The 26,304-nt window shown below is 46.3% G+C and overlaps 1 protein-coding gene across 2 annotated transcripts; it reads right to left on the bottom strand.

Moving 5' to 3' along the window:
* Positions 1–9,197: 9,197 nt before the first annotated feature.
* Positions 9,198–26,298, bottom strand: LOC146181446 (eukaryotic translation initiation factor 2D-like). Of its 2 annotated transcripts, XM_084576485.1 has the most exons (11): positions 25,742–26,298; positions 24,438–24,712; positions 22,215–22,507; positions 20,763–20,909; positions 17,903–18,091; positions 16,070–16,272; positions 14,653–14,742; positions 12,452–12,716; positions 10,743–10,823; positions 9,550–9,706; positions 9,198–9,513 (listed from the first exon to the last, which is right to left on the bottom strand). In XM_084576485.1, exons 1-10 carry the CDS (start codon positions 25,795–25,797, stop codon positions 9,596–9,598), a joined length of 1,710 nt encoding a protein of 569 aa, XP_084432611.1. In that variant the 5' UTR covers positions 25,798–26,298; the 3' UTR covers positions 9,198–9,513; positions 9,550–9,595. The 2 variants fall into 2 exon arrangements, with proteins under 2 accessions (XP_084432611.1, XP_084432610.1); XM_084576484.1 differs by having other exon boundaries at positions 9,198–9,706.
* Positions 26,299–26,304: the final 6 nt, after the last annotated feature.

Below are 26,304 nucleotides of genomic sequence, written 5' to 3'. Positions count from 1 at the left end.
AGCCTGCTAGGTACGTTAATGACTGCTCTATTTCAGGGCTCAGGTCAAGAATATCATCGGGCGCTTGAATAGCATCTGTGTCGCTTCTTGCTTCACTTGTGTCGCGTAAATGTAATAGTAGATAATCTTCCTCCTCGGAGTAGCTTCCTGATTTGCTAGGCTTCAAAAATTGACCTAGTGTTGCGTTCCTTAAGCTACATTTAAACTCATATAGTCTCGGGATGGGGTTTTTGGCGCGTAATGTAGAGAAAGTTTTCAAGCCCATCCTGGCCTAACCTGCTCAGGAACACATAATGAAAGTTGTAAGTTGTGAGAAGGACGTCTTGTACTTCTAGTGCTGTTATTGTCGCTAGTATAATTCCCGATTGTACAGGCTTCCAGACAGCATTTTTTTCACGTCCGATTTGAATTTTAGAGAAGAGCTCGATTATCATTTCCAAAAATGCTACACTGGAGTCATACTCCTCTTGAACTGCGTGGCTAAAAGCTAGCTTTGTTGTCCGTGACGTGATCAGGCGAAACCACCTGAACACGGTTTCGATAAACCATGCAGTAGTAAGAGCGTTTCTCGGAATTTTTCCTCTGTCTTGAAGCAAGCGCAAGCCTGAAGCTGTGTCATTATGGAAAATGGAAAAAGCTGGGCCTACCATCATTTTATTGTAGTGGCTTGGATCAAGACAGGAAGCATTTAGGTGCGGGGCAAGTTTTATATCATCCGTTTCATCGTGCCTTACAAGTGCTTTAATGAACTCAAAATTCACGACATTAGTTGGCAAGTTATGTTTTTGCACAACTTCTTCGGGAAGGTAGATGAGGTGCCCTTTAGTCAAATGATTTCTAAGATTTTTTAACAAGTCAGGTACATCGCAAAGAAAAACAACGTGCGCAAGGTATCCTTTGCTTGAGTGGGTGAAAAATGGCGCGCGGACAACGAAAAGCTTCACAAAGAATGCAAAAAGCGCGCGTGTAACCATGGCGACCCCGGGGACAGCCAGAGTGACCAATTAGCGCGAAGCGGAACGCGCCGCGCGACTGCGCGCGGCGTCGCGCAGAGGTGCCCGTCGCGCGGAGATCTGAATCCGAGTAGGTGGCGAGGAGGTGAGGAGAGGAGGTGATGCGGCGGCGGCAAAGTACAAAGCGTGGCGGTACTTTCTCTTTATCGAGGGACTTTACTCGCAGATGCAGCCGGGCGCCGCCTGCCAGACCGCTTACACAACCAATGTACCCGAGCTGTGGCGGTCCAGCCACTCTGTAGAAAATGGGCAAGCAAACGCTTCAAGGTAGACGAACAGCACGCCCTCGGGCGCTCAAAAGAATTTGAGAGTACTGCAGAAGCTTAACTGAATAAGTGTGAGAGAGAGAGAGAGAGAGAGAGAGAGAGTAATTTTATTGCGTAAGCAATACTACGCTGTTTCAGCCCGTCGCGTAAATCCGGCAGGTAGCCACGTTTGATCTTTAGAGCGACCGCAGATGGGGCCCCTCTTCAACCGTCGGGTAAACCCGGTCGGTAGCCACGCCGCGCTGCAGATGGCGCGTCGTTGCCAAAGCAAGAAGAGCGACCGCAGATGGGCCAGATGGGCCACCTCTTCAAGCCGAATATATAAAAACTTCTGGAGTGGAGGTGACGTCCAAAAAGTGACGCCAACATGCCGCCATCTTGGGGTGGGCAAAACATACAGGCGCGCAGTCAAGCGCGCGGCCCGTTTACGGATATTTCTTTGCTGCATGGCAACGCCGTTTGGATTAATGTTGGTGTATGGCATCATGAATGGTTCCTGAGCATATTAGTAGCGTTTTGCGCTAATTAATTACAGCTAATTGCAAAATTGTGAATAAATATTAAAATACATGCTATAGCTACAAGTCGTACATCATTGGATAGCTTATGCCAAGTCCTACAGCACTGGACTAGCTGCACGTTTTAATTATTTACCGCTAATTGCGCTAATTAATTATTGCTAATTGCATAATGGTGACTAAATATTAAAATACGTGCTATAGCTACAAGTCGTATATCGTTGAATAGCTTATGTCAAGTCCAACAGCACTAGACTGCACGTTTTAATTATTCACAGCTAATTGCGCTAATTAATTACGGCTAATTGCATAATTGTGAATAAATATTAAAATACATGCTATAGCTACAAGTCGTATATCGTTGGATAGCTTATGCAAAGTCCAACGGCACTAGACTAGCTTCACGAAATTCCAAACACTGTGGCGCTATCTAGTGGCAAAACCAGAAAGCATGCCTCTCGCGGTGCGAGAGTAAGGGTGGTTTTTATTTAAGGACGTAATGGAGAAAGCAAAAGATAATGAATTATGACAGGAACTCCTAGAAGAAAGAAACGGTGTGCGTTTGCGGAAATCAGCGATATTTTTCTAACATGTAGTCACGTGGGGTACTACACCGAAAGTACTAGAGTTTCTCCGCTAGATAGCGTCTCAGTTGTTTCGATGTGATTTTCAATGCCAAATTAAAATTGTAAAGCCTCTTTTCTTTGATATTGTAGTGCTCGATCTGTACTATATGAGGCAAGGTCTTTTCGTCTCCATCATAATCTGATGACATATTTTGGCTAGTGTTCTGTCCCTTTAAGAAATTGCTTCGAACGGATCAAAATTAAAGAGTATTAGTCTAACAGTTCGCGCTTCATATCCGGAGTTCCCACAGGGATCAGTTTTAGCGCCTCTGCTATTTTTAATTTATATTAATGACATAACATCTATCATCTAGCGTACGATTCTTCGCTGGTGATTGCGTAATTTATAGAAACAGTTGACCCCAGTGACGCAGTATCCAAAAGACTGACTTCATTAAATGAGTGGCGTCACATATAGCAGATGAAAATTAAGACGCATGAATGTTCACCAACTCGCCCAGATTTCTGCATTGCATAAAATTTCCTATCTAGCGCACAGTTCGAATTCAAGCGGTATCTAGTTATGTTGCTGGTAAGTTTCAGAGCCATAATTACGTTTATTACAACTGCTTTACAGCCAACTGCTCTACAGAATGGCACAGGACGCAGTCTCCCAAATACCTTTCCAGACTGAGCCGCATGGTATAAAGTGTAAAACACACCTAAGTGAGGTATATGTAACGACTGTGCGTAATTATCGCGCGATGCCATGCGCGCGTCGTTCGGTAGGTTTGCTGAAGAGGGCACATATGCCATCCCAGCTGCCTTTCAAAGGCCCACGACGACTCGCGAGTTTTTGGTGAGGAACCGCGCCTCGCCAGACGCGTACAGGTCGTGCGTCTACCAAGAAGACCGCCGCCGTCACCCATCGTGTGCGACTGACCGCCACGGGCTGTGAGCAGAACGCTTATTTTTCCGCGCGTGCGCTTCCTCCTCATGTTCTTTCACCCGGTACGCGGGCGGAACGCTTTGTGTTGTGTGTTTGCTGCGCACGTTTGCTTAATCGACGGGCCATGCATGTCTGCCCGCTCGGGCCCGCTCGGGCCCGATACGGACTCTGGTGACGACTTACTGCACCGCGGGCGGGAGTTACAGCTTTGACTGTTTGGTTGGCACATTAGTAGAAGATGACTACCGCGTATAGCCCTTTGAAAGTTTCTAGAAGAGTAATCAACAGTGTAGCCCGCGCACCTCTCACTTAAGCGCTACGGTAGAGTGTACTACGGCCAGTGAGAAAATGGCCGAAGATTTCTAACAGTGGCTTTGGCTGTCCTCTCTCGAGGCTTCGTCAATTTAATAGTTGGGCAGGACGTTCGTTGCTTTCCTTTTCCGTTGAGTTTCTGCTCCGAGAGAGCATCTTTCATTCGGCTTGCTCAGCGTTCCTCCAACTGTGACTCGAAGTCAGAGGAGGATCTGGCAGCTCTGAGCTGGAACATCAAGGCTGCCAGTCGAATATACCATAACTGTCGCCGCAAAACAGTCTATTCGTATAGTTTCGGTTTGGACGTTTTAAGTATTCACGCCCGCGCGCGGCAAAGGCAACTAGCCGGTTGAGCACGTAGCTGTGCGCAGTTTTGAAAGCAGCAATAGCGTGCCTCTCGATTGCCATTTTCCGCTCTACCTGTTCGCAGCTACAGTGGCAAAACCTTCTGACATATACGACGATGCCGGTTGTGAGAAAACTCCACTACTGCTATGTGAGGTTTTCAATGGGCGCAGAAAATGCATGCAAAGTCTATATAAAAAATTGCCGAGGATTGGAGTGTTAAGGGCTAGTAGTGGATAGCTATAGAGTAATTCCGACCACCTGGGGTCTTTAACGTGCGCTAACATCGCACAGCACATGGGCGCCTCTTCGTTTCGCCTCCATCGAAATGCAGCCGCCGAGGTCGGGTTCAAACCCGGGTACTCCGGCACAGTAGTCGAGACTCTTACCACTGCACCACCCCGGAGGGCCAGCCACCTCCGCTGCCTCGTGTGGACAGAAGAGAGAAAGTAAAGAAAAAGAAGAGGGAGAGAAATACGCGCGCAGCAACAGCCGTCGCCCACCACCTAAACGGTGGCGGGTGCAATGACGGCCTACAACAGATAAAAATTCGGTGGCAGGCTAGCCCCCGCCGCAAGCGGCATTGACCTACCAGTCCCAGCCCCAGATGGAGCTGTGCTGGCCCATCCGCGCAGAGCGCGGCATGTGATGGCTACTTATTCAGACCTCATAGGACCCACCTCAGGGTACTCGATTCTTCCTCCGCCGCCAACACGTTCCCCTTTGCAGGTCACTTTGGAACTTGATGGGGTCAACAAGCGCCGCTTCCCTGCTACTGCCCTTGACCAAGCCGCTGCTGCCCTTAGGAAGAGTGCAAAGAGAGCAAGCACCCTCTTCTTCACCGTGCAGAAAACCAATTTCCGCCCCCATTGTGAAGATATGAGGGGGACGGTCTGCCTTTCCGCCGCTACTCCGCGACAAATGCCGGTGGATAGCGGGCACGGAGTGTGCGTCACACACGGTAGGACCCGTCGTGCACGATCGCCCGTCGCTAGCGAGGACGCTGCATCCGCGGAATGGAGTGGAATGCCGTCCCCTCATACCGTCGCAACCGGCGGCTCGGTGCTGCCATCCACGGGTCGATCAGGCTGCAGTTGCGATAACGGCCCCACGGAGAGGGGTGTGTAGCTATTGCAGGCTGTCCTTCCCGGGCAGTTCTACTGCAGCTGAACTGGCGGGGCTCCACATGCTGGCGGACTTCCTCAAAACCTGCCCGACCGCAGGCCCCGTTGTCATCCTGTGCAACTAAAGGCCGGCCCTGAAGCTCCTGACCAAGCCCCACTGCTCTCAACAATATCGGCTCGCTGTCTACGAGCTCGTATACAGGCCCTGGGAGATGCCGGCTCCCATCTGTCGTTGTACTGGGTTCCAGATCAACGATGAGGCCGACACACTTGCCAAAGCGGCACAAACGACTCGATCCCTCCGACTTTTCCGGCCCACCCCCCTCAAGAAGGCGGTAAAGACCTTCCAGCCTGATTGGCGTACTGCTGAGGGTAGGGCCTTTAACCGCGTATTGCCGCACTGGAGGTTCGTGGACGCCCACGGAGAAATATATACGGCCCCCTCCTCTGCCTGCCTCTTGTGCGGAGACGCGGGCACGTTGGATGTGTCCGGCACGCGACCCCTACCGCCGACGGCTGGAGGCGAGCTAGGATTCCCTGCTGCCAGAGGGCCAGTTGCTGTTCCTGACCAGAAATCCCCTCGCAACTCCCTCTGGCCTTTCTGGAGGAGACCAGCCTATCTACCCTGCTGCAGGTACTCTACCGCCCGTCCGGACCACGGCGCTGAAGCAGACGAAAGCGACCCCCCCCCCCCCCCTCCCTTCTGGACGCAGAGTGCCGCCGCAATTCAGGACGGCACAACCCACGCCCAGTATTCTCTCCCCAAGGATATCCCAAAGTCATCATCCTTTGTCGGCGTGTTAACGCGCACGCGAGTGGTTCGGACATTCTGCTGAGGAGACCGCCGCCGCCGTGCACCTGAACCGCCCGGTCATCGTATAGCACTGACCGCTGCGGGCCGAGAGCGCGTAGCCACACGATGTGAGCAGAACACTCATCTTACCTCTTTGCGTGTGCTTCCCCTTTTAGCGGGTTTTTATTTCACCCCCATACGCGAGCGGAACGTTCGCTCGCTACGGCGGTTGTACTTGAGCGTTGTTTTTGAAGTTTTGCAATTACTCGAACAAATTAAAGCCTGCTTAGAGTACGTAACTCGTGTATGTCCCCTCTGGCCCGAAATCACCGAAAGACCGAGGAAATCACGGGAGGTGCTACGGCTATGCCAGGCGGAATGAGGGAAAGCCGCTGCGGGAGAGTGGAAGGCAGTGGGGGGTGGCCAGTGTGCCCTCCTCTTATCATCCTCCTTAACAGCGCACGCATAATGTCTCGTGATAATTACGCGCAGTCGTTAAAATGGGACAGGGGATTCATGCGTTTCCCAACAACTGTCATGTCGATGCGGGAGCATTTAAGCGGAAAAAAGTAACTAACCGAATCGGATTGACTTGGTGACATGTTCGTGGGCGAGTGCAGTGTCGGTCTGTTCTTTTAATATTTCTTGCTCAGATAGGTTCAAGAATTTTTCCTTTGGTAACTAACTTAAAGAACTGGAATTTGCACACAGCAAAATGGTATTGAGAACTTATAACACATAATTCGTGAAAGCAAACTGAATGACTCACTCTTTTGGCACATTAGAGGCATCTGTTGCTTTATTTACTTATTTATTTAAAATAATAAAATAAGACTCCTGCAATGTTTCAAAATGAGATATTCATTCAGTTTTATTCATTTATTTATTTACCCCACAGTGGTGGCTCATATGGCACTTAGTGCTGAACCCAAAGACTCAAGCAAAGCACATGTGGTAAGCAAAGCACACATGTGCTGTTTGATGTCAGTGTACAGAGAACTCCAAGTGGTCGAAATTTTCAGAGCCCTTCATTACAGTGTCCGTCAGCCTGTGGGATGAACCCCAAAACCAAACCAACCATTTATTTATTTACTTCTGAAATCACCACCTGGATCAGTGCAATCCAATATCCACAGCAGTGAACAAAAAATATGATATTTGAGTTTTTAGTCATTTTTTGTTTCTTTTTACTGCACTAAAACATGGGCATGAGCTCAGTGGGAAGACAGTGTGTCAGTTTGCAACCAAGTTTGTCACCATATTAAAGCACAGGTTGTTCCCAAAGCAAATTCAGTCGATAACTGTTTTTTGCACTGCATGAAAGTATAGACAATAATGTAGGTTTTCGTTACCAAAAGAGGCACCAAAAATAATGTGCCATCATCAGTACTTCGCATACAAGTCATTTTTTACCGAAGACTTCCTGACGAAGCCGAGACACGGCGTCCAGAAAGCTGTCAGTAACCGTCTAGTTTATGTTTCGACACTCTTGTAGTAGCTGGTCAAAATTATCCTAAATTCTGCTCGCTTTCTGCTCCTCAGATGATGGATGAAGCCTATTATGAAAAAATGAATTGAGCAGATTGGCTTGGCCACTTCATAAGGCCCGCTCTCCTCATCTTCTACCAATTTCTCACAAGGGTAGAAAAGCGCTCCTGGTCGCTGTTCTGTTTAAACTCATATCCAAAAGCTCAGAGTCTTGCATCCGACCGGAACCATATATTTTAAACTAATATTCTTTTATACACCTCTTTGCTCATTGTGTCCAGAATTCGGTGAAGGAGGCCAACTTCACGAAAGGAGAACCAGACTTTCGCCAAAATGTCCAGCCTCTATGATTAATCATGGGAGGTTGATGACAAGGTTCTCATAAAGTGCATATGGGGCAAATTATAGAATGAACCCTATCATTTCCACGTGCAAGAAGTTCGATTCGTCTAACAAAACCACTATTTTCCATACGCCACCTATCCACACCATGCATTCATTTGCCTATGTTATCTTGCAACCTCGATTATTTTCGCAGGCGTGGAGGTATCGAGCTGCACTTCATCCATTTTGCTCAGCAAATGGCACTTGACACTTCACAGCTTATAGGGGGCACTTTAAATTTTGAAACCAGGGGAAAATCGTTGTAAACATCAATAACAGGGTGAAGTGAGTTTTCTTGCCTCGCGCGAACGCCTTTTAGTGTGAACTCTCCAACACGGAGGCTCAGAGCCTAGAAAAATCGCCTAAAGTTTGCATGTTTACTTGTAGCGCTTTTAAGCTAAAAAAAAAATAAAAAGACGGGAGTGGAGTGGATTTGAACCCAGGAATTTCTTGTGGGAAGTGAGCATGGAATGGCATAGCTAAGCTGCAGCTGATCACTCCATGTGCAGACTACAACAAACATTTGCGCTGTCATTTGCACCTTGTCATCTCTGTCAACTTTCATCTGTGCGCAAAGACTTTCGCATGTCCCGCTCAGTTCAACTATGTTAAATCTCTACAATTTTTTTTGGCAGTATACTTTGTCAATGTCGCCTGCCCTGATATAGATCAAAAAGATAAACCTCCTTTGAGTCTTTATACTGTCAAAGCTTGCAAATCCTCCGTTTGTGTTACTCTGACAAGCACTGAATGTTGATGGCGTTCCATCCTGGAATTGTGGCCGTGTATAATAGCTATTTGACCAGTCTTGGTGACTCTCTGTCTTGCCCACTGTTTATGAAAATATACACTGATAGAAGTACCCATTCAGCATATCATTTTAAAGTAACAGAAAGTTAGAATACAGAATAAGAGGAAAAAGAATACGACTGGAAGCGCCTACAAAAGGAAAAGGATAAAAGAACAAAGTATATAAATAAGACAAATTTGCCCCAACAACTCTTAGAAGAGTAAAACGGCACTATTGCACCAAAATATTTCGAGCAAAGTAGAATGATGGTTCATTTCTAAAATATATTGAACAGGTAGAAAAAATTTCAAACTATCATATTTCTGTTTGCTACTGTATAAACGAGCATGTGTGAACACGTGATCTGCCCAACCGATGCCACATGAAGCATGTCAGTACAGACTCAGAGTGACACCTCTATTTTTCATCTATCATAAAACAAACACAAAAACAGAACACAGTGCTCAGAATGGGAGCCGGACATTCGTGTTACCCCTTCATTCTGAAACTCTTCGCTCATTTTCGTGGCTTCACATGCTGTCACTACTGCAGTTGCTCTATATTTGTTGCCAGATTTTGGCATCACCAAAGCAGCACACTGTTACATCTGAAGCCACACATGGTGAGCTGACTGCACTGCAATCTGATGCGGCCCAGGGCAGGTCAGTTCAGGTGCCCAAAAGCTGCTGGTGTTTTAAGGAGCTTTCTTTTCTCACTCCTTCAAAGAGATAAAATAATGGCACAGAAACTCCCACAAACTCTGGCCATGCCTCGTAGCCATGAAAAAGGGCTCATGCATGTTCAAAGCGTGCCCCTGTTATGCCGAGTCACAGATGTGCACATGCATCATGTGCTGTGACAATTCCCCTCCAGTTCTTTCAACTGGGTGTGGCGCTCCACGCAGCTTCGAAGATGATGGTGTTACACCGAGGAGACAGCCATGGCTGGTCGGCAGTGCAATGAAGGCCATGCGGACTTTTTTTTTCTGGCGAGTGAGAAAGGCCATGCGGACTTTTTTTTTCTGGCGAGTGAGACCAGTCTCAGAGCCTACTTCTTAGCACCTCCTTTTTTCTTCGCAACTGCATGTTCAAGACCCTTGAGGTACTTGCGTGGCACCCCGTATGACGGACCAGTCAACAGCCGCTCCAAGAAGATCACCTGTGACGGCAGGGCAAAGAATGCCATTGTCAGCCAATGTGTGTGGCATAGATTGCAGCATGGCACACTAGCTTGCTACCCCCGAAAAAGACTTTTTATAACTGTACTTCCTTTTCTGTAGCAGACTCATCAACCGTTTGCGCCACACATACGGACACTACAATTGGGGCTAGCAGGTCTTGCATAATTAACTTCTGTAGCACACTATTCAGGTATGGCCAGTAACTAAGGGGACACTTTGCCTCTTCGCGTTATTGTCGTGCCCCCTGCGTCGCTGCCCTCACCCAGAGTAGCTAATTATGTACCGAAGTTTAAGGGCTTAATCACCTATTCACACTTGTGAGTCACAAAGGGCATGTGACAGGCTGTCGCATGCGACCAGGGAGTCACTCAGCTCTACCAATGTGCACACTTGCAAATGCAACCCTCGGGCACCCTGCCGAATCAGTTTTATTGGAAACTGTACATCAAGTAGAGTAAAGCTAACTTCTGTTCACTTCAGTTGAGCTGCTGATTGGTTACCATTTTGTGAACAGCAGTTGCAAAGCTAGAGATTCAAGCAGTATTCAAATGGCTAGCGACTATCGCTTCTGGCCAATGCGACTACTTGTGACAGTTGCTTTTTGACCATAACGGTCGCACAGCCTCCGCGAGTCGCAAGTGTGGACATGCCTTAACAAGTGAGGACCCAAGCATAGCTTGCACTGCAATACTGGAAACTCCACGCACTGAAGAAGCTGGAAGTTAATGTAGTCTATATATAAAAGAGCGTTTGCATTTTTATGAGCAGGTGCGTGCGCAGAATGAAACTTAACTGCTCCCATGTATTAAGAATTTGGTACACATTAAGCAATGCAAGGTAGCCAAAATTAATCTGGAACCCTTGAGTAAGCACTACTGTGCATAAAACCACACCCTGGCGCATCAAAATTTATTTCCCAACAAACAAGTGCCACTGACTATTCTTCCCATGTAGCTAACTAGTATTTGTCGCACAGGGAAAAGGGACAGCAGCTCTCCAACAATGGGAACATACCTGATTTCCCTGAACCAGCAGCTGTTGCTTGCCAGTGGCTAGTGGGGTCACGGATACGCTGGCTGCTACGCCCACTTGCACCTGCATGCCACCAACAGCTCACGCTTGTAAGACTATGCTAAAAGGAAAAACTATGCTAAAAACTATGCTATCAAAAACTACGCTAAAAGGGAACAGATGCATGCACAACACTAGCAGCATGCGTAACAATATATATTTGACAGTGGGCACTGCTGCATAACTCGGTGAGATCACTGCACCTGGCCTGGTCAGAAACTCTCTCATATTCTCTAGAATTTCTTTCAAATGAGCCCCACCCATGTTCATGTCCAGTCTGCACAGTGAAGGCCACATATCTTGAAGTTAAAATATTTTAAAGGGACACTAAAGACACCCAATTATGCTATCAAAATCTAATAAACGGCATTTGGTGACACTGTCGCTGAATATCCGGCAGCAAAAAATCGAATTATTGCTGAGATATTGCGATAAGAAGTTGAGGTTTTTTTTTGTTCCCGCCGGTCGAATTCAACTACTGTTTTCTCCTACTACGTAGTAGGGTAGGATGACGCACACTATGACGCAAGAGGAGACTTCGTGATTGCTGGCGCCTGGGGAGCGGAGAATGAGAAATGCTTCGCAGGTGCATGCTGAGTCATGATCTTCATTTGATACGCACTTATGGTAGGCGCATCTGCTGCTCCGAGCTCGTATTTCAGGCGCTGCAGGCCCAAACCAAACTATCTGAGCCCGCACGAAGTGCCTGAGCCGGAACATAATCGAAACTGAAGTGGACGCCTGTAGCGCCGTGTTAGCTGAGAGACTAGCGGCATCTACCGACAAGTGGACGAAATGAGTATATTTTTATGTTTGCCTTGCAACATTTACGTTGTCTTTTCGCCGTCGTTAACGCGTGATAAAAGCATGTTATCATATTCGAGACAAAACCGACTACAGCATTCAAACGGTCAATGTAATTCGCATTTGTCAGCCTCGGCCGTTTCGACTGTGGCGGCGATACCTGTTTTCCTGTTCTTCCTCTTTACTACCTTATAACAGCTCTGTTTTCAGTAAGAGTGGCTTTTTTGTAACCAAGAACTGGCATTCTGTCGATGCAAGTCCATTTCATTTTTCTCTTTAGTGTCCCTTTAAATGTGAGGCTCTGTGCACAAGTTCAGTATGCACTGTTCGACACTATACATACTAGAGCATGAAGAAACCGGAGTTTCTTGTGCCACTCATGGTTCTAATCCCTAATTATTATTACTTGGAGATGGGACACTTTGATTCTTAAGACAAGTGAATCTAATCCTAATGAGAGCAGTCAGCACACAAGGCAATATTTCAAGTTAACACTTGACAAGTTATAACTTGTTCAAGACTGCTCCACAACCTAGGCACACCTTTCTCTTCTGCAGCACACAAGTTGCAAAGCATTGCTTCACTTTTATCAGTTTTTCCCAGCAACTAGTTTTCATTTCAAGCTTTACAAACTTTAGCAAGCTTCCAATGGTCAAGCGCCCCAATATGATGAAGCAACCAGTCAACAAGAAGCCGGTATAGAGGGTACACATGCTTGATATCAGCAGTACAAAGTTTATCAACAGAAGAAACAGGATGCACTTCATACAACATCTAGTGCAGCAGAGTACAATGGGGTTGCAGGTCAAATGTGATGGCGGCCGACTCGACAGACTGGCAAAGCTCACCTCGTGGGCAAACTGCGAAACATCGATGCCGTATGCCTCGAGTCCCTCGACCAGGGTCACCTTCTTGTTGCCCGTCCGCTGGGCGACTGTGAATGAAATGGGCGGCAGAGCGCCGCGGTGGACGACGGGCGTCCCACCCCCCGCGGGCGTCACCTCGTGTGCAGGCTGCATACGCGACAGCACCCGGTTGAAGAGCTCTTCCCAGCTAAGCCGCTCCGCACAGCAGGCCGCCACGTCACTGAGGTGGGGGTCCATGCACACCAGACTGCACAGCATATGGGGTCGGTGTTAGCAGAGTTTGTTGAGCTCTTCTGTTGCGCAGGCACCCCCCTCCCCCGCTATGATGCAGGTGTAGCAGGGGGTGGCAGAAAGCTAAGTGGGCAACAAAACTGCACACTTCGTCAGGATAAGGGTGGCAGCAGCGGGCACAGCACCGGTTAATATGGGCGGACATGTTAAAGGTCATTGCCCTGAGGTGGACATAGACTGACAACGATGATGATGATGATGAGTTCAGACACTGCTTTTAGGATTATGATTCTTGCAAGTAAGCACATACGCCTGTAGGTGATAAAAGTGCATGAACCACAGCAGCTGACGGAGGTCCATCAACCGCTGTGCTCAGAGTATAGGTCCACTTGCCTGCAACAGCTTACTGGTTCTGAAGCAACAAAAACTCACACAAGTGCTTTAGGTGTAATGGCCTTCGGCTCTAACTGCCATAATTTTGGCATCACCTTTCCAGCCCATTTCTGTGAAACATGCGCCTGTTCGTCTCCTGCAGAAAAACGGTGGACACGCTATGCATTGAAGCCAGGCTGCTTCCTAAGCTGCTGTGCTGCCAGGTTACATTACCACTCTACGTTGCAATCAAACCAGGCAGGTGCGGCTACAATGGAACCTTGCCAATTTAATGCCGGTTAATATGAAAATCTAGATATCTGGATTTGGCCAACGCCCAAATATGTTTATGGAGTCTATGCTTTTTGCCTAAGTTGCTGTTAGCCTTACGCTGCTTTCATCTGAACTGCATCCCAGTTGGGATCCATGTCGAAGTATGACCGAAATCGCGTGCAACGAGCAAATAGCTTTCCTTATACCTGAACTCCATGGTGCAGTGTCACCTACAAACCTGTGTTGGGCGTAAAGCAGAATTCATGATGAAGACTGGGGAGCACCGTCATTGAAAATCAGTCCAGCTCTAACAGTTTCAGACGGCGTCGAACGGCTGTGCATGCGCTCCATCGGATCACAGCTATGGACTATTTGCAGCTAATTTGCACGTTGATAGTCTTTTTCCTATAGTGTCCCACTATTTTGACACCAGCATATGCTTACCTCACTTCCGCACTCATAGTTTTTTCATCGCTTCTGCGTGTCAAGACTGCACGCCCGACTTTGGGTGTCAGTCTGTGTGGCACAGCCTCCTTGCACGCAAAAACTTTGCTTGTGAGAGGAGGGTCCACTGCTATCACGTCCCACTCCAAAAGCGGGCATGCAGGTGTCTGGCATTTTGGATGACAATACTTGTGATGATGAATTTTCATCACACACGGGGGACTTTGGCCAACAAGTACCATGGCATAGGCATTTTTTCTGCAATCAAGCTGGGGTCACTCATTTTCAGAGTGTTTAACCCAAGCGAACCTGAGCACGTGGTCAGGGAAGAGCTTGCATCCGCTGTATCACCCTTGGCTACCTGATGGCACTAGGGATCGAGCTTCACACCTCCTGCATGCGAAGCGGATGCTCAAACCTCTAGACTGCACTCTTACCATATTGGAGTACTCCTGCATTTAACTTCCTGATATAGTGGACAGGGTAAGCTTTTGACTTAACTGAATAAAACAGCCTTTGCTGCACAGTTTTCACCTCAGGAGAAGACTACTGCCCAGGTTGTCACTGAACAAATTTACTATGATACATATATAGGTTTTGGATGTTTCTTCGAGGCCAATGATTAATTCGGGCCTTTAGATAATTCGGAGTTTTTGTCCAATCTTTAAATGTGCAGACCAACGAGATCTTGCTGCATAAATGCATTGGCCTAGAGTAGTTATCACTACTTGGGGTCCCACCTACACAAGACAGAGCAAGTGAAGGCAGGCCAGTAGCCTGCAGCGCATACACCAAGAATGGAAGCACACAAGGTTCTGTGCACACGACCAATGGCTCCTCGTCGCCCCTTCCCCCGCACTCACCTCTTGTCCTGTGGATCCTGCAGCTCGTTTTCCTTTACGTAGCTGCGGACAACAGCTCGCACCTCATCCAGTCCCAAGGCACGCCCTTTACTGTACAGGTGGAAAAGAACAATAAACCACAACATCATGAAAGCTTAAGACAGTTCAGTCATTCTTGCAAGGAACGTAAGGAAACCTCGCAGCAAGAAACGGAACATACTTCCCAACTTTTTTCTCTCTACCAAGGTCAAGAGGGTTAGCTATGGCACAACGATAGGTATGAGATCCAATATTGTAAATGTCGAGGCTATGCATTCCCCTTAGAGATGAGGCAACACTATTACTAGAGCACAGGCTACTCCTTGTCCATTGCACAATTCTCCCAAGAAGTCTCGGCTGCGTAGGAGCCACCACCGAAACAGGGATCTGCCTTTAAATACTTCTAAGGTGTCTTTATTGCACCTAATGAAGAATTCTTAGTTGCACACTGTTAAAAATTTAATATGTCACTTCCATCAAGACGACTTCACAGCACAACACTAGAATGCTCCCACTGTCTTGGAGAGAAGGGCACCTCGGCTTGTCCTGACAAAGGTTTGGATCACCTGCTACCCCTTCATAGGGATGGCTGTGTCTGTGCGTGACAATGTGTGGGTCAGCGCTGATGCAGATAGGGAATAATTTCTCCTTGAAGGTCAATCGGTAGACATCTAACAATTCTGGAGCACCGTACTTACATGACCAATGGCTGCCTTTTCAACTTTGAAAATCTGAAGATGGGTGGACGGGGGTCGACTCATAATCAAAACCAAAGCATGGTACTGTCAACGTCTTCTCTCTCTTTTTTTTTTTTTTCATTTGATTTTGGGGGTCGACTTACATTCAAGCCGGCTTACAATAGTAAAAATACGCTAGTGTGATCAAGCTTCAATGCTCTCTGACCAGCGTCTTTTTAAGTGCAGTTGAAAATAAACCCCATTCATTCTTTCTAAAAGTATTTCCCTCATTTCGTCAAAGAGTAAGCATACACTTGTGACAATAATGAAAATTGCACTGCGTTATGTTTCGTTCCAAAAAGGCCTGAGGGATCCAAGTGCGTGCAATGCTCGCACCGCACCAGTTTGCCCACACAGCTCCCAGCATGCTAACAGTGACAAAACGAAGGGGGGCACAACAGACACAAAAATAAAAACCACACTGCCCACTAAGAGCACTTTGTAAGGGTCTCTTTTAAGTAGTAGTTTGCATAATCACCTTTCAGATACTGTGGTGCTTGTCATAGCTTACCATAAAGTTACAAGGCACAAGTCAGACTGCAAGGTTTGTTCGCACAGTCACAGATGTCACTGCGCTATAAACTCTAATTCATCTGACTCGCGCATGACTTTTCCATGACAACGTATTAGTCTCCGGTTGTTTGGTTGGTTGGGGTCCCCACCTGCGTCCCGGAAAAAGAGGCAGCACGGCAGCAGTGACGGTGCGCAGCTCCCGAATGGTGGGGAAGCGGTAGCCAGTAGCCTCGGGTGGCTCTGCTGGTGGCAGGTCCATGTGGCAGATGCCGCGCAGTCGCGGGTGTTCCCTGCGGACCGACACAATGCTCTGGACACCGGGACTGGTCTCCTTCAGTGACAGCACACCTTCCTGGGGAGCAAGGGCACCACATATAATGAGGCCCATTTCTCGCCAGGATGGCACGCCCGTTACATTTTTTAACCACCACGCATCAAGCAAAAGGTAACCTGCTAACAGCAAAGCACTGATGCACCATGTAAGGCGTCATGACACAAGAAGGCATCACATAACAATATACAATTATGGAATTATGATATGTGGCAGGACATTGCATTATCAGCTTGACATGTGACGCTTTACATGCATATGCCAACTTGTGATGTTACGTAAGGTTATGCGATATTGTACCATTAGTTAGATATAGAGGAGTTTTAAAAAGATGCTGAAAAGCTCAAGGCTTATATTAAGGCTGTACACATATCAGGGTTGCTGAGAATTTGTAGCCTGGTCTATGCTACTTTATTTTCTTCTCCTAAGATAATTAGCCACTAAAGAATAAAGAGCTAATTTTTTAACATGACAAAGTTACAGGCCCTGTTCTCCAGAAAATATGGCGTCGACGTCGTCAGTGAAAAATGATGGACGTGGCTCTGGAGGGTGGTAACTGGCAGCTGACATGGCCAAGAACTGAGTGGTCATAGGCAGGATATGACAGGCATTGAGCGAGAAATACGTGTCAGCAGCTGGTACCTTTGTTTACGAAGACAATCTACAACTTCCGCACTGACACTCTGTTCCTGGAAGCAGTAATTAAGGTTAACTAATTAGCCCTTAACAATGAATAAATTTCTGAGCAAAAAAAAAATACTGCACACTAAGCCACGCTACTTTCAATAGCTCTAGGCTGGTTTCACAGTGCTAGCACACTGATTGCTTGGTAACATTTAGCTGCGGCACCTGGTAATGTTTATGTCCCATCATAAACTTACCTATACTCCGTTCCATATATCAGGTGCAACGCAGCGAAAGCTACACAAGTAATCGCAAGAAAAAAAAAAGGAAGCGGATCACTACGCGCTCGTTTTGTGGCCGAGCGGTTTCTGCAGAAACAAGCTCTATTATGAGCATACACGTTTTCAATAACTTGCTTCGCATGCCTGAACACCTTCGAAGTGCGGATCATATAAAAAAATCCGCTGCGAAAAGGCAGTTGAGGTCGCTGCGTTGCGCAGCGCGGAGGGCACAGCTGGCAGAGTTGCGGGGCAACGAAAACGCGACACGAACGAAAACGACAAACAAAACACACAAATTCACCGAATCTGATCCTTTCTCCCTAAAAAAGGTGCTTTTTATGACGTTGATGGCAAATGTAAGACGTATTAAGCTTGCAGACAAAGCAACTATTATTTCCTCTCGTCAAGAGCAGGCACTATTTTTTATCGCAGATGCGGAGAGCGCAAACAAGAGCTCTAGCTTTGGCAGCGTTGCACTTGATGTACGAAACAGAGCATATATCTTAACGGAGTATATATTTTAAAGATATTGGTGCTGAGATTTAATATGTAGTCCCATCATTTCAAGGCACTGACATGGTGCTAGGTTTCATTACAACTGGCTAAAACAGCCATTAACCAGTAAGCATTAAGGCACTTGAATCTGAAGCAAGTCTGAATCAAAGTCTCAACTTGGGTGTCAGCAAAGGGATTGGAATTTTGGCAGAATGCAGTGCAGCTACTGTCAGCGTAGGGATTGTGCTCACAGCCTGCAGGTGAGCCAGGTAGGTGGACAGCTTCTTGTACGAGGTGCGTCGGATGTCAAGCTGCCGGCCTGGTGGACACCGTGGCAGGACGTGGCCGCTATAGAGGCTGCTGGCCAGCAGGGGCAGCGCCAGCTTGGCTCGCAATGCTGATAGCACGCAGCTCTCCAAAAGGGCATCCATTGTGGCTGTCTGCACACACACACACACCACCTTGAAGGCCACACGTGCAAGTAGTATGTGACACCCTCCCTACCGCTACCCAAAATGAAAACAGCACAGACAAAGTCAAATAATATGAGCGGGAACTGTGAGGATAGCATCTGTTCCACACTTCCGGAGCTGAACTGGTGCCTGTCTTTTGGACAAGCATTCTGCTGCTGTCCTCCCCTTCTAAATGGTGGAATGTGTGCCGTCATTTTGAAAGGTGAATTTTTCTAAACACTAATGCAGACAGACTGAATTTCGAAGAGGTGACAAAATAATAAGACATTTTTGCTCAATTATCTGAAATTACCTGCTGTAAGGTGAGAAAATCCATGTCCCCTTGAGCATGTTTCGTATCCCTTCTAATCATACAAAAGGCAAATTGGTGACTGCAGTAGAATCTCAGAATCGCAGTGATATTGTAGCGTGTGCAACAGCAGCCGCTAGGCGGCTGCTCATCGAGAGTCTCGTGCGTGGACTCGAAGAAGTAGCCCCGTGGCGTTCGATGAGAAGAAGCTGAAGTAAGCTGCCGTCTCTCGGTGCTCCGGACCTGCTCTCCTGCGCCTGCTAGGTCAACCCCCCATTAAAACCCAACCTTCTGGTTATGGGCATAAACGGCTACGTGACAATATGAAGCCAGCTGATATGAACTTCAGAATGAATCAGCACCAAACAGGTCTTAGTGCATGATCAGGAGACAATCAGCTTTACTTATATCAATGCATGCTCTACCCCTTGGCCTGCTAATGCATGTGCCAAAAATGAATTTGTAATATTCTCTGACCAAGGTGCATTGAATATACAATGTCTTGAGCTTTAGATGTTTGCAACACACTCCTACACCACTACAAAAGATATGAACGAGCAAGCCACAACTGCATCCTCGAGCACTACGCACAGCCCATGCAACCCCGATGCCGCCATTGCTAGTCGTGTGGTCCGTAATGCGAACAGTGAGTGGCAGCGTGCAGGCTGCACATTGCTAATGTTACTGGGTTATGGGTTATCAGCTGGGTTATGCAGTCACAAGTAGCAACTTGTAGCTGCGTGGCCCTAAATAAATCCTACTAGCTATAAGTAGTTCTGTGAGAAGGAATTTTGTGTTTCCACATATCGATTTTTTTTCGTTTTGGATGGTAAACACTTTCGAATCACATTAATTTTTTGTTTTTTTACAACTTTGTGAGATTCGTATCATCGATTTCTACCATATTGTGGCCAAGACTGAAGACAGAGGGTGGAAAACACTAACGTTATGCTGAGTCCACGATGGACACTATTATTTTGCACATTAATCTGCATTGACACATGTGATGGTAGATCATGACATGTCTACATGAGAACACAAGTCACTTGAGGCCTTATCCACTCTAGTTTCATTTCTGTTGGCAAGCACAAACTTTATCCCATCATACTGCAGCTTTGCAATGTGCACTGAGAGATCCACATCTGAAATAAAATTGACAGAGGCCCTCAAAACTCAAAACTAGGGGTGAGCAAATATTTTAAAATTTGAATATGAATAGAATATGTTTGTTCAACTTGAAAAATTGACGTTTGGAATCTTCCAAACATTCGAAAGCTACCGAATACATCAAAAATTTTCGAATTCACCGAGTTTCACCTTACTGCACGCTTCACCGCAATACTCGAGAGAGTGGTCTATACGGTGAAGCATCCTAAAAACGCGGCAGGGACATTTTCTGAACAGGGACCACTGTTACCGCATCGCACCGAGAAAGGGTAGCGCAAGCCTTCCCGACAGTGTGCGCAACTGATGCACTTGATGAAATTGGGAAAAAACGTCGCTTTCACTTGGATTTCATGTTAAATGCAGACAGCCAACATGTATGAAAAAGACGGTTTACAGACCCTGTATGAAATTTATACTGGATTTTTCAGTAGGGTATACACTTCTGTGTGTTTCTGGTTAAGTTTTGTTTGCAAATACTATGTGTCATCCAAAATAAACAGGATGAACAATGCTTGCAACTCCTTAATTTCCGTTTGTCTTGGCTGATCAGATATGCAAATTTGATATCTGAAGGCTTTCTTTCTCTCCCATATTATGATTCTTCCATTTGTATTTGAAAACTTTGTATTTGTATTTGAAATATTCCTACACCCCTGCCCAAAAACCTAAAAACAACATCTGCAGAGAAACTAACACAGGTTGAAACACTGATTTTTCCACACACCGAGAAGTGCTTGGCCATCCTCACCAGTGCTGGTGCATTAAAAGCTACAAAGCAAGAACATGCAGATGGGTAAACATTCTAATAGCAGAAGAATGAGCAGATGAGATGGCGTGCAAGCAGGAGTGCCTTAGCTGGCGGCACCTAGTGGCATGAAATGAAAATTCCTCGCAATGCACTTTGCCATGGGAGCAACAGCAGCTGGAATGAAAACTAGGTATATACATGTCCGTGAGGGCTCAGGACAATTATCTGCTTCAAGAAAAAAAGTGAAATTTTACAGACATTACAAGCACCTGGGGACAGGGGACAGTTGCCACTTTAGCCACATTGCATAACTCTGAAACAGAGAGGAATTGTCTATCCATACTGGATGCATTATGTCACTCCTGTGCTCTGCTATAGTCCTGTATGGTGCATTCTCGGCTCAGTGACAGGAAGAAGCGTAGTATGCAACTAACCGTCTCTTCTGGCTGCTGCTGCTGCTCCTCCTCCTTGGTTTCCTCTTGCTCTTCTGCAGGAGGTGGTGGCTCTTCGGTGGGTGCGGATGGGTGCTGTTCATCTGCATCTGAGGGACTTTCTTCTGTTTTGTTGTCAGCCTCCTGCAACTGGAAGTAGTAAGCAGGGTTAAAGGAATGGGGAACAGGCCACCAACGAACTTTATCGCATAATGCGGGGTTAAGTTGTTAAGTTGTTGGACACCAGAATGAATCACTTATGCATGAACGCAGCAGTTTGGACCAAGACCCTTTACCTAAGCATTTCACCCCCAAAGAGCTAAGCAGCAGTGGAAACCTTGCACAATTACAAAACAGATGGAGACCTTCTAAAGAAAATCAGCAATATAATCATTCCTCTGCCATTTTAATTCACTATAACGCTAAAGCCAGTCTGCTTCAAGAACAGAAATCATAACAAGTCAAAACGCAACGATTATATCTTAGTTTTTCATCCCTCACGTGACTTAGACTTGACTTCGACATCACATCATGGCTCGGCTGTTGCAACCGAAATCTAAACAGGCAAGAAAAAACAAAATCAGTTATAAATTATTTAGTGGCCAGAGGCAAAAACCACTTGGTGATTGATATAGTGATGTGTTTCACATCATTAACAAGAAAATAAATACAACCCAAATTTGGTGCCTACACTGATGTGCCAATATTTTATTATAAGAAAAACCATGTCCTCATTTAAATATGGCAGGCTGGCATTCAAGCTACTGCACCTCAGCAGATCGCCACTGGCATTTCCGTCACAGCAGATTTGGAGTACCAGGCAAAAGTGAAAGACAGCAGGTTCATACACTGTCAGAAAGAACCCAGGTGGCACAAACAATTGTCCCAATAATGATACTATGTTGGCAATATACTGGCCCTAAGTTGTGTTGGACACTGGCAAGGAAGTACCAATATTGGCCCAGCAGTTCATGCTACTTGGGAAGCCATTACTAGCTACCCTTTCTTTGCCTTCGAAGGGGAAAAGAAGCCTATAGGTTCTTCAAACACATATTTGAAGAGAAGTTTAGTTTCGGTTAAATGGTGCAGTCATGGCGAACATGTAGGGCTTCTGAACAAAAGTCAGCCACCCCATTCTCCTGTACTCACTGTCTAGATCTCTGCAAAATGGACACAAATTAGGACAGGTTGAGCTTGCCGCTGGTTACATTGGTCCAACTCGCCACAATGGGTGGGACTCATTGCTATGGGACGTATACAGGTGACATCACGGGTGCCATTTTGTGGTGCAGAGCTAAGCTCCAGCAGTGCACGCCGAAGCAGGTAATAATAAACCAATTAGGTATACACTTGCCATCTTTCACCCTGCTTCATGCACTACAACAAGGCTGCCACTGTGACATAGGTGCACACTCCCTATAGCAGCGAAAGGCTTGACCGGAAGGCAGGACAGACCTGTGGCTGCTGCTGGCTATCCTCATCTTCCTCGTCAGAGTCACCTTCGAGTTCGGGTGGCGGCCGCTTGCCACCATGCACCCAGAGCTGGTCCCCCAGGACGTGGGTGATGGCCACGGCCTTGCCAGCCCGTGGCTCAGTCATCAGGGCTTGAGGACTCTGGAGTAGGCGGCCCACGGCCACAGCAACCCTGCCAGCCCTCGCCACTCGGATGGCTACCGCATCGCCTGGCTGAGCCCCTGACAGGCGTTCACTGTAGCTAACCAGCCCTGGAGCCATAAAGTCTGCACCACCTACCAGATGGGATGGGGTGTTGGGGGAAGATTTGTGAGCAATTCTTGAATGGGACAGTTCTGCTTGCACAATGGATTTCCTGAACGTTTTTCATAAAAATAAATCTAATAATAAATATCTCTACAAACAAACAAAAAGCTAATCATACAGAGAAGATAATCATTGCCCTCCAAGCTCAGTTAATCTTTTCAGGTAATGCCCATTATTAAAATTAAAAAAAAAAATGATTTTTTTTCTGTCTAAAAAACTAAACAACATATTAGGGTCTTTTAAGAATACAATGTAAGATGCCCACTGTTATCTTATGACCGGCATCAATAAAACTGTGTACAAAGCCGCATATTGGTTGAAAGTAGCAGTGCTGAAATATAAAGATTTTCCAAATAAACATCAAATGGACTGCGGAATCACCCATATTTTTTTAATATGCAAATGACACTAGAAACGCAAAAGAAAATGTTATTGTTATTGGTGATAATATAATCCTGCATGCAAACAGTGAAGAGCATGCTATCAAAGCTCACTTTTTTTGAGAAACATTATTTAGTGAAATGACCCAACCCGTGGTGCTCGCGTACCATATGTTGGGGCAGTGACATACATCAAATCACGAGAGTATTCTGGTGGTCGCTGCTACGTCACGTTAAGCGACGAGGATATGAAACGCCAACATGAACAATGTTACCCACTTAATTACTACTTCTGCAATTGGTACTCTAATTACATAAATATTCCTTAGCATACACTCGTAAGGCACTACTTTACAAGACCACACAACATACATATAAACTTCTGCTTGTACCTACACCATAAAAGTGTGCTTCCGTGGTTTAGTCGGTAAAGTGCCTAGCTGAAGACCAACAAGTCGCGTGCTCGAAGCCTGCCTAGACTTAGCGGAAATTCTTATGTAAAATCATTTAAATTACAAAGTTAAGTCATTTGGAACATGCAACAACCTTCAATGCACATTAAAGGTCCTCTTTTAAGTTACTTTTATTTTAGACATCAACGCGTGATATGGGTATTTCAACACAGAACCTCCTCTTCGATGAACGGCAGCTTTGAAGCCAATGCTTTAAAATGCAGCACAGTTGCAATAAGAAGGGTACCAATTTTGCATGAAACGATGAAATTGCTGCTGTGAGTGGTACACTATCGAAAAAATCTACAAGTTATCTTTTCACACAATTAACAACCTGAAAGGGTTATGTCGACTCATAGGATGGGAATCTCACATCTGGGTATTTCAAGCGTGCCTTCTAGGTGTTACAAGATATCAAGGGCTGTACAATGCAACTGTGTAGAAGCTGTTTACCAGACATTAAACATTGAGCTTCAGATCCCAAATGCTGAGAATACTTACTGCCATGTTATAAACTCAGTAGGATACCCATGCAAATGTCCTGGAAGGCATGTTACATGAGAATATGAGAAACTTTGATGAGAAAGAGGAGAAAAGAAGAAAAAAAAATAAATTCTGGCACCTGCATGAGAGTCAAACTTCAGTTGGGACCAGGTGCGTTGGTTTAAATTAAAGGTCTTCCGAGTAGTAGCTGAGCTACAGAGGTAATTGGGCTTAGTTTTGCTCAATGTCTCAAAAATCCACACAGCATCCTCCTGTCATCTGTGCGCCGCACAGTCTGCAATGTATAAATGACAGTCTATGCAGCACAGTGGAACAGCACAACAGAGTGCAACCACCAAAGTAAAATGAAGTCCCAAACTACAGTGGTACCAGTGAACCCAATGTGGTCATAATCTATCCAGTGCTACCCCACTATGGCATCCCTCAAAGATTACTGTGTGGCTTGGAGACATATATTACAAAGGCCAGAATGAATGTATTAAAATAACAGTGCCCAGCCTACACCACTTGCATGCACAACAGGCTGGCTTGCGGACGAACGACTACGCTGACCTAACACTCACCAGCCAGCCGTTCAATCACGTTTTCCCATGTACACAGGTACGGTAGTAAGGAAGGCAGTCGCCATAGCGTGTATACAGTTGGCATAAGGCGGCCCCCGCTTTGCTCAAAGAAGATGGGCTCTGTGTCAAGGCTGTAGGCTACGACGGCCTCTCCCCCATGGCAGAGGAGACGCAGCTGGAACAGCTCTCCACCACGTCCCATGGGGCATACCAAGTCCAACTGACTTGCACTGAGACGAGGGTACTGCGTTTCCAGTTGAGCACGAAGGCGCTTTCTGCGTTGAGGAAGAAAGGAGCACTTGAGCTTGTGATAGAGGCAGATTGGCCCTCGCTGACAGTGCGAGCAATGCTCAGTACTGCTCAGTACTGTGCGTGCATCCTGCAGTACAGTGCAAGCCCTTTAATCAACCTAAAGATAAAGACAGCATAGGGAAAATTTAGCCTGTGAGTGGCAAGGCACCATATTGATCGGACTGATGTTGCCACAGTGAAACATTACTACATTGCGTCTTTCTCTCTGAGCTAATCCACAACAGCCTCAACATTAATGCGCGATGGCACCATGACAATTGAGATCACATGCCGGTTTCTAGCCTTCCACTGTCCTGAGTGCGGCTGCTTTATAATTCCTTGAGTGCATGACGCTTGAATAACATGCTATTATTTGGACCAGGCCGGTAATAGCAACTATAGGAATGGTTAGCAAAAGCAAACCATGTGTTATTAAACCATACACTTCCCTCTTAATAGAGGCATCTTTTGCCTTTTTTTTTTTTTTCCTGGACCAAGCAGAAATGAGGCAGACTAGTTGAAGTGGTTTTTCACATGCTTTATATTTTGTTCTAGGGCCAGTGAGATATGGTACAGACAAAATGAAATACTAGAGCAAATGCTATCCTTTGCCTCTCGAGCTTTTGCCAATGCCTTTGAAACTTGAGAAATTGGACTTGTCTGCTCACCGAGGGCCACTCGAACGCTGTGGACAAGCTTGCTCACCTGTGTGCAAGCTAGGCTAGAGTGGCAACTAGACTTTCTCAAAGTTTGCTGAAAGCATTAGGCCAGTGCACATCAAAGAAACAGTAGCGGAACGCACTGCAGCCCCTACAATTGGAGTTTTTGGTAATGTGCGCCCATAAACGTAAAAACATAGAAAAGCAGGAGTCAATAAATAAGTCAGTATAAAAGCAGCTATCAATCCGCTTGTTATTTCATCGAATTACGAAGTCCGCGGCAATTTTTCGGGCGGCTGTAAAAAAGCAGCGACATTGTGGTAATGCAAATAAGTAACGTAAAAAGATACCGACCGATCAGTATTCCTAAGCCGTACGTTGGACTTGATCTTGAACGGTTTTATGAACATTTTCGAGCTGTGTGCGTGGACTTCGTCCGAGAGGTCAGAGCCGGTTCTGTCACGTCAGCGCCGAGCCAGAATCTCTGTTGGTTGCCTGCTCCTCAAAAAAAGGCTACACGCTGATGCCAAGATTACATGCACATTCGCTGGTCACAAACTTTTGCGCCACTCCAACTCAGCTACCCGCACAACTTCCTCGTGGAACAAGCACCGTTGTAGAGAGTGACAAACAGCAGCACCGCAGCACCAGCCGGCTGCGGCCGTCTCACCGACTCGCCTCGTGGGCATGACCTGGCTAATGTGTAATGTTTTCCACCATTTTCAACATTGTAACTTATATAACCGCCATGATTATAACTGGACTAGGTGTGAAGAATGATCGTACAATGGCTACAGTCGTTAAAGTTGTTTCAGAGCTCAGTTTTTGTATTAGCTCTATGGCTCAGACATCTCGTGTACAACATCTGCGCAAGTAAAAATTTACTTTGCCATTTTGTGAGCTTATTTTTGGCCCTT

The sequence above is a fragment of the Amblyomma maculatum genome, chromosome 8 (assembly GCF_055883805.1).
Source record: "Amblyomma maculatum isolate TAMU_Amacu chromosome 8, ASM5588380v1, whole genome shotgun sequence".
NCBI lineage: Eukaryota > Metazoa > Arthropoda > Arachnida > Ixodida > Ixodidae > Amblyomma > Amblyomma maculatum.
Note: the sequence above shows the minus strand (reverse complement) of the source record. Positions and strands in the feature narration are given on the sequence as shown.